General features: G+C 66.7%; 1 protein-coding gene across 1 annotated transcript; it reads right to left on the bottom strand.

Moving 5' to 3' along the window:
- Positions 1 to 745: 745 nt before the first annotated feature.
- Positions 746 to 7,968, bottom strand: LOC137454955 (ubiquitin carboxyl-terminal hydrolase 36-like). Its single transcript, XM_068165408.1, has 14 exons — positions 7,707 to 7,968; positions 7,415 to 7,636; positions 6,599 to 6,709; positions 5,604 to 5,706; positions 4,952 to 5,019; positions 4,718 to 4,788; positions 4,273 to 4,355; positions 3,849 to 3,960; positions 3,408 to 3,548; positions 3,002 to 3,105; positions 2,627 to 2,714; positions 2,037 to 2,336; positions 1,545 to 1,670; positions 746 to 994 (listed from the first exon to the last, which is right to left on the bottom strand). The coding sequence occupies exons 1-14, from the start codon at positions 7,966 to 7,968 to the stop codon at positions 746 to 748; spliced, it is 2,040 nt and encodes a 679-aa protein (XP_068021509.1).
- Between the last annotated feature and the right edge of the window lie 322 nt (positions 7,969 to 8,290).

Raw genomic sequence — 8,290 nt, 5'->3', positions numbered from 1 at the left:
ATGAACTGGCACTGCTCCACTCCTCACAGAGCTCTGCTTCCCAGGCAGCAGCACCAGCTGAGGGCTGGCAGCTCCCAGCACAGCCAAGGACTGTCCCCAAGAGCCTGAGCCCCCCCCAGCAAAGTGTCACCACCTGTCCTGCTCACCTGTGCTTGGGCCTGCTCCAGCTCTGAGAGCTTCTGCCGCAGCTCCAGCAGCTCCTTTTCCTTCTCAAGCACTTGCTGCCTCAGCAGCTGCTCCTGGCTCAAAGGCTGTGCTGGAGGAGCAGAGGCAGCAGCCCTGGCACAGGCAGGGGCAGTGCATTCCTCTGCCTAGAAACAGAACAGAACCTGTGACACTGCACATCCTGAGGGAGCCAGGGAGCCCTGGAGCTGCTTTGCTTAGAACAAGGTCACCCAGCCCCAGCCTCAACCTAACACCCCCACGGCCCCCATGCTCAGCTCACTCCAGCTCCCTTCCCTGCTGCCACCCTCCAGCACTGGAGCTCACTCTCTGCAGCTGTTAGGAGCTGCACTCTTCAGGCACAATGGAACCAAACTCATTTGAAACCTTTGCCCCCACTCCAATTTGCTGCTGTGACAGGGGGACGTCGCCTAACAGCAGTTCCTCCATGGCCACCCTCCAGAGCACAGGTTTGACATAGGCAAAGCAAGCCCCCCCAGTGCTCTGCATTCAGGAGTGCCTCTGCCCTGCCTCCACAGCCCAGGCCCTGCACTCCTGAGGCACTGCACTCTCACCCAGCAGCCTACAGACAAGGATGGCTGCTCTGGGACCCTCTGTCCGTACAGCAGGCACACACACTGACCGAGGGAGCTGCAGGCTGAGGGCTCACAGGGCTGCCAGCAGCACTCCCAGCTGCAGGCAGAGGTGTCACTGGCCAAGCAGGATCTAAGGACTTGACTCTGACATCCAGGGCATGCAGCTTCTCCAGGGGGAAAACCCTGTCCCACGTCGAGCGCAAGAGGAATAAACTCTTGCGAGTCTCTGTGTCCCCCTGCAGCAACAAAACCACCCCAGGGCTCCCTCAGCTCCTGCCACACACAGCCTGCAGCTTTGCTGCCAGAAGGAAGGCTGCATGGCTGTCCTGTTGCTCTCAGCACTTGGCATCTCAACACACTGGCCTGGTGTGCAGCAGCTCTCAGCAGTGCAGCTCACGCTCCCATGCCAAGGGAATCAGGCAACAGCCTCTGAGGCAAGCAATGAGCCCAGGGGCTTGTGCTCAGCTCTCCAGCCCCTGCAGGACTTTGCCCCACCAGATGCCAGAGCAGGGCTAGCACTTCCAATTCAGCCAGTTCTGCTTCAGCTCAGCTGCACCCTCAGACCCATCTGGGAGACACAGATCCAAGCTCCTTGGAGGCTCAGGGCCCACTTGATTGCTTCAAACCACCAGCAGGGACCATGGCCCTCAGTGCAGAGCCAGGACAGAGATGCAGAAAAGCCAAGCACTTGGTGTGCTTCACCACCCAAGCAAAGCCACCCCTGGGCACAGGGCTCACTGCCCAGCCACAGCTTTGGCCTACAGAACTCTTCTGAGGTGCAGAGACCTTCTCAAAGACAGAGAGAAAGGTTTCCACCAGGTTTGGGGCAAAAGCCTGCAGGTATGCTCCTCCCACGTTCTTGATGATGGAGTCCAGCAGGTAGAGAGCAGGGAGCTTCTGTGCTGGAGGAGCCTGGAATCATGAGAAGAGAGGGAGGAGTTGAGACAACCAAAGCACCTCTGAAGCATTGCAAACCCAGGGATTGCCAGGCTCAGACACCTCAGAGCCAGCACTTCAGCAGGGTTGGAACACTGAGGTTTGCTCGTGCAGGCCAAACCAGCCCCTGGGACAGGCTTGCAGACAGCTTTTAACCCCCAGGCTTCTGGGCAGGCTGGAAAGCAGCCCTCGGCCCCCTGCTGCCCTGCTCTGCCCCTCTCCTGCCTCACAGCAGGACATCTCCCCAGGCCCTCCTCGCCCTCCAGCCCCCCCCAGCCCGCTGGCTCCAGCTGCTCCCCCCAGCAGCACAGCTAGGAGCAGCAGGCAGGGGAACTTCCAAACCTTGGCCGCTTGTGCCTCCACCAGGGCGGCAATGCTGCTGGCAAAGGCCACCTTCTGCTGGGCCAGGACGGTCAGCTTGCTGATGTAGGACTTGCTGCTGCGTGTCAGGCCCTGCAGCTGTGCCCAATAATCCTGGCACACAGCTGACAGCTCTCTCCTGGCTGCTGGGCACTCAGCAGGCAGCTCTGGCAGGCTGGTTCCGCTCAGCAGCTCCGACCCCATCCCAAAGGCGCTGTGGGCTACAGGGCCTCCCACCTCCTCCAGCCCAGGCAGCTGCTTCCCTGGCAGCAGCTCTGCTCTCTAGACAGGGAGAGCAGTTCAGTGACAAGTCCAGGAGCCAAGGACACGGAGACCCTGCCCTCCCCAGCCCTCCCCAGCCCCACACAGGCCTTGGCTCTGCAGGATGCCTCCTGCAAACCCTCCTGCCCTGCGCCTGCCTCCCTGCCAGGCTGCAGCCCCCCTGCCCTGGCAGAGCAGAGAGAGGGGCAGCAGCTCCCAGCACCCAGGAGCACTGGCCAAGAGCAGCCTCCAGGGCTCCCCTGGCCCACCCCTGCTGAAGACAGGAGCCCCCTGCCCGCAGCTTTCCTGACCTCCTCTGGGACGCTGCCAGTGCGGCCGGGCAGGCTGGAGGCAGCCTTGGCAATGGGCCCCTGCCAGCTCTTCCTGAGGCTGGGGATCCTGGGGAAGGCAGAGAAGGGCTGGCATGAGCTGCCAGGGGCTGAGCCTCTCTCAGAGATGCAGAGGAGAAAGAGGAGCCAAAGCTCTGAGGGCATGAGGTGCTCTTGAGGGAGAGTGAAACCGTGACAAGGGGCTGGGCCCCTCCCTGCCACCCTCCTCCCAGCCAGGGCATGCACAGGGCATTGGGGTACCCGGGCCAAGCTCCTGCCCACAGCCAGCCCTGTGCCAGCCCTGTGCCAAGTGCTGGGAGCAGGGGGCAGAGGGGCCAGCAGGCAGCAGACACTCACCTCTGGTAGAACAGCAGGTAGGCCTGCTGCTGCTGCAGGACCTCTTGGGGGGCTGCGGAGCCGACCCGCTCGTCGTCCGCTCGATACCACTGCCCATCGCTGGCCTGCAGCAGCAGAAGAGAGAGCAGGGCTGGGCTGTGCCCAGGCACCTTCCTGGCAGCAGGAGCAGCAGGAGCAGCGCCCGTGGGCACAGCTCCTCTCCCCACGAGGCAGAGGAGGCCCAGGGCAGGCCAGGGGGCTCTGCCAGAGCTGAACCTTCCCCCCTCCTGTGGCACAGCACAGCCTGTACCCCGCAGCCAGTGCTCCCCACCACGCACATCTGCTGAGCACCCTCCTTGCTGGGCCTACAGGGACCCCCCAGCACCCCCCAGCCCTGAGGGGGTGGCACCACAGCTCCTGGGCTCACCTTCACGTAGCAGTAGTAGTGCCCTGCGTGGCAGCTGTGCCCAGAGTGCAGCAGCACCGCATAGAGGCTGTACAGGACGGGGTCCCTGCGCCGCACAGACATGTAGGGGCGGAGGTTCAGCAGCATGGGGTACCGCACCTCCTGCAGAGACAGGAGCGCTCAGCAGCCGGCACAGGGCTTGGCTTTTGTGCTGGGGCAAGAGCAGCACAGCTCTCCCAGCAGGGCCACCTCTCCAGAGAAGGGCACTCAGCCTCCTGGTGCAGAGGGGGTGCTGAGGAAGGCGGCAGGAGGAGCCGAACTCCGCCTGCAGCGCACAGCGGGGGAAGGGCTGCAGGAGCGCGGCACAGCTCCCGCTGGCCACAGCAGCACCTCCCGGCCTGCTCTGGGCAGCAGCACCTGGGGCCAGGAGAGAGCCTCAGCCCTGGGCTGCCAAGCGCTCACCTTGGTGATCTTCCCTGCGGCGTAGGGGGCAAAGCGCTTCAGTGCCACCGTGAGGACGTTGGGGGCTCGGTGGATGCTGAAGCGTTTGCTGGCCGACACCTCCTGCTGGCACCTGCACAGGCAGAGCTCCAGCTCTTCAAGCTGCTGCGCCAGCCAGCTGCCTGCCAGCCCTGGCCGGGCAGCAAAGCCCTTGGCACTGACCCTGCTGACAGCAGCCGCTGCTCCAGGGCCCCTGCTCACGGCCACGGCTGCCGGCCCAGCTCCTCCTCACCACAGGAGGCAGCCTTCGCGGCAGGCTTCCACGGCCACGGCCCTCAGGGCTGAGCCGCGGAGCAGGCAGTGAAGCCCTCCCGCAGCCAGCAGGGGGCACAGCTGCTTGCCCCCAGCACAGCGCCCCCCGGCCGCCCGCAGCCCCCAGCCTCACCTGCCACACTTGTAGGCGTTCTCCCCGCACAGCAGCTCTGCCTGCACAAACTGCCCCAGCGCCTGCACCACGCTCCTGGCCTCCTGCAAGGACAGAGCAGAGCTCAGGCCACCAGTGGCTGTCCACGCCACGGCCCCCAGAGAGCACACCCAGCGTGGGCACAGGGCCACAGGCTGCAGCAAACCCCTCAGCCCCACCAGCTGGCAGTGCCCAGCACCACGAGGGGCAGCTGCAGGGGCCCCAGCACCACGCAGCCTCACGCCCAGGCACCGGGCACTGCCCTGCCAGACACAGCAGGCAGCTCAACAAGGCAGCGGCTTCCCTCTTGCCTGGGCTGTGCCTTGGCACCGGCAGGCTCAGGAGCCCTGAGGGCAGCGATGCTGCAGCTGCGGGAACAGCCCCAGGAGAGCAGAGCTCCTCCCCAGCCCCCACCCTGCCGCCCTACCCCGATCTCCAGCGCCAGGTCCAGGCAAGGCTCGTAGCTGTCCGAGGTGCTCTTGCACTCCAAGCACGTCACTGCCAGAGAAAGAGCACTGAGCGCAGCCTGCCATGGCCCTGCACCCACCCCAGCAGCTGCAGCTGGGCATCTTCTGCACACACTCAGCAGTGCTCCCAAATGATTCCTCCTGCCGGGCAGCCCTGAGAGGCCCAGGCCCAGGAGCTGGCAGCCAACACTCACCACGGGACCGCAGGGAGCCGCCGAAGATCTGCTGAACCAGCGTCGGGGCCTGGCTCTGGCCATCCAACCTAGGCACAGGAGCAGCAGGGCTCACACCGCCCCTCCCCCACGCCCGAGGGCCCCCCCCCGTGTCCTCAGCACAGCTCCCCCCGCTGCGCTCTGCCCAGCACACAGGCTGCAGAGCTCCAGAGGCAGAGGGAAGCCGCAGCCTCTGCCAGGCTGCTCTCCCAGGGCCACAGCTCCAGGGCTGGCACCAGGCTCCCAGGGGCACCTTCCTCCAGAAGGAGCAGAAGCTGCCGGCCGCGGCTCAGAGCTGTGCGCTGCAGACTGAGGCAGCGCAGGGCCCAGAGGAAAGCTGCTCACCCACAGCCACAGAGCTGCACCTGAGCCAGCTGCACCCCGGGTCCCTGGGCAGCTGGCACAGGATCCAGACCCACAGCAGCCTCAGGAGCGGGGGAGAGGGCCACAGCTAGGCTGGGGCAGAGGAGCCGGGAGAAGGGGGACTGTGGCACAGAGGGGCAGAGAGCTGGGCCATCCAGTGCGGCCCCTGCACTCAGTGCCTCCCTCTGGCAGTTCAGCCTGGGGCACAGGGCCAGCCCTCCCACGGGCACGGGGCACTGGTGAGGGCACAGGGCAGGAGGGCCACACATACTGGGCACAGCCGTTCCTGCAGGCCTGCTGCATGGCGTCGATGCTGTAGCGCAGGAACTCGTGGGCATCCTGCTGCTGCCGCAAGCAGAGGTGCTGGGCAATGTCTGCAGGAGGGGCAGCAGCCAGCCTCAGCATCTGCTGCAACAGATGCAGCTCCTCCCTCCCTCCCTGCTCCCCCGCAGCCCAAACCTGCTGTCAGACTCACGGCCACGGGAGGAGCCCCCCGCAGCCCACGGAGCCCCCAGCCCCTGGCAGGCTCCCTGAGTCACCTCAGGAGAGCTGTCTGCCAAGAGCTGCTCCCAGCCCATAGCTTCTGCTCCAGCATCAGTCCCTGCTCCCCTGCAGGGCAGGGCAGGGCAGGGCAAGGCAGGGCAGGGCAGGGCAGGGCAGGGCAGGGCAAGGGCAGGGCAAGGCAGGGCAGGGCAGGGCAGGGCAAGGCAGGGCAATGCAGGGCAGGGCAGGGCAGGGCAAGGCAGTGCAGGGCAAGGCAGGGCAATGCAGGGCAGGGCAGGGCAGGGCAAGGCAGGGCAGGGCAGGGCAGGGCAGGGCAGGGCAGGGCAGGGCAGGGAAGAGCAATGCAGGGCAGGGCAATGCAGGGCAGGGCAATGCAGGGCAGGGCAGGGCAGGGCAGGGCAGGGCAGGGCAGGGCAGGGAAGAGCAATGCAGGGCAGAGCAATGCAGGGCAGAGCAATGCAGGGCAGGGCAGGGCAGGGCAGGGAAGAGCAATGCAGGGCAGAGCAAGGCAGGGCAGGGCAGGGCAGGGCAAGGCAGGGCAGGGCAGGGCAGGGCAGGGCAGGGCAGGACAAGGCAGGGCAGGGCAGGGCAGGGCAGGGCAGGGCAAGGCAGGGCAATGCAGGGCAGGGCAGGGCAAGGCAGGGCAGGGCAGGGCAGGGCAGGGCAGGGCAGGGCAGGGCAGGGCAAGGCAGGGCAGGGCAGGGTAGGGCAGGGCAAGGCAGGGCAGGGCAGGGCAGGGCAGGGCAGGGCAGCCTCCCTTACTCTTGAGGTTCCGGATGAAGGACACCGGCTTTATGGCCTGCCCACTGCTGGCAAACACCTGCCCCACGTGGTCCTGCATCAGGCACAGCATGCAGAAGCCTTCTTGGCGACCTGGAGCAGCAGAGCAGAGGACAGGACATCAAGGACAAAGCCAGGAGAGATGGAGGCAGGAGAGGGGCTGCAGGGATCTCTCTTCCAACAGAGCTCAGCCACGCTCAGTGGTCCCTAGGAGCTCTGTGCTGCAGCACAGCTCTTGGGCATCCTGGGTACACAGGGGCCAGCAGACCTCACCCTGGCTGATGCCATCCCACTCACAGTACCACTGCAACAGCCCTCCCCCTCCCCCCCCCTCCCCCCCCGAGGAGAGAGCGTCCATGGGGATGGAAAACAGCCACAGGCATTCTCCGGAGGGAGGGCACAGGTTGGCCCTGAGGGGCAGGTCCCAGCAGAGCCCTACAGACAGGGCTGTGAGCCCTGAGAGCTCCCCCTGCTCCCAGCTCCGAGCCTCCCACAGCAGCTGCTGCCCGCAGGCAGCCTCCTGCCCTGCCCTGGCTGCAGCCAGCAGAGGCAGCACCTCACCGGTGCCAGGCTGCAGAGCTGGGGAGCACCGCTAGGGCCAGGAGAAGACAGGAACAGCCTCTGGTGGAGACAGGGGCAGCAGGGACAGAGAGGGCACAGCCCAACACTCGCAGCCCCTGCCAGGGCCACCTGCAGAGGTGCCGAGCGCAGGACAGGCAGGCAGCTCCCGCTCCCCACGGGCACCCTGGCACTGCCAGCCTGGCACCGCCAGCCGCCCGGCCCAGGCTCCCCACTCACAGCTGCGGCCGTGCTCCTCGGAGAGCAGGTAGTTGGCGAGCGGCGCCGTGTGGCTCAGGCACTGCAGCGTGGCGTTGAGGAAGCAGCTGCGCCCCAGGTTGTGCAGCCCAGCGCCGACCCCGCAGAGCCGCTCCCACCGCAGGGACAGGCGCCCCACGGGGAAGGGCAGCTGCTGGGGCACGGGGACCCCGTCCCCTCCTGCTGCTGGGGCTTGCTCACCGCCTGCAGGGAGAGGGGCGCTGAGCCACAGGGCTCAGGAGCACCAGCAGCCCCCTCGGCCCTCTCTACCTACCCTGCTTGCTGGTCAGCTCCTCCTTGGGGCTGCCGCCGTGGCTGCCAGCCTCGACCCAGGGCTCCAGCTGCTTCCCCCAGGGCTGATCCCCCTTGCCACGACCGGCACGCTCAGACTCTGCCTCCTGCTGCCACAGCTCCTTGGGCGAGGCAGCCGGCGGCCAGCCCGGAGCCCCTTCCTCACCCAGCCCCAGCCGGCGCCTCTTGGCTGCCGGCGCCAGCCCCTCCTCCAGCTCCTTCAGCCTCCGCATGCTGTGCACCATGGCGCCACGCTCGCTGGCCTCGACTCAGCCGTCCCAGGCCACTGAGCTCCTTCCTTCTCCTCCTCTTCCTCCTCCTTCTCCTCGTCCTCCTCCTCCTCGTCCTCCTCCTCCTCCTCCTCCTCGTGTCCCTCGCGCTCGGTGTCCAGGCAACAGGCTGAGGCGGAGCGGCGCTGCTGATTGGCTGCAGTGCCAAGGGGGGGCGGGACTTGTCAGGGCGTGGCCGTCGGGCTCGGCGATGCCCATTGTGTGCTGGCAGCGCGGCACAGCCGGGGGGGGCCTGGCCCTGCCCTGCTCCAGCCCCTGGCCCTGGCAGGTGCTGAGG

The sequence above is a fragment of the Melanerpes formicivorus genome, unplaced genomic scaffold, assembly GCF_026170545.1.
Source record: "Melanerpes formicivorus ecotype bairdi unplaced genomic scaffold, bMelFor1.0.p_v2 SCAF_88, whole genome shotgun sequence".
In the NCBI taxonomy this organism is placed as follows: domain Eukaryota; kingdom Metazoa; phylum Chordata; class Aves; order Piciformes; family Picidae; genus Melanerpes; species Melanerpes formicivorus.
The sequence above is the reverse complement of the archived record's forward strand: the minus strand, read 5'-3'. Positions and strand labels throughout refer to the sequence as shown.

Bases quoted from the DNA above. Each gene is read 5' to 3' on its own strand.
- LOC137454955 (XM_068165408.1), bottom strand. From the start codon at position 7,968: ATGGTGCACAGCATGCGGAGGCTGAAGGAGCTGGAGGAGGGGCTGGCG. The intron at 2,715-3,001 runs GTGAGTGTCTGC...TGCCTTCCCCAG, and splicing joins TACCTGCTGTTCTACCAGAG to GATCCCCAGCCTCAGGAAGA. The intron at 1,671-2,036 runs GTTTGGAAGTTC...TCATGATTCCAG, and splicing joins TGGAGGCACAAGCGGCCAAG to GCTCCTCCAGCACAGAAGCT.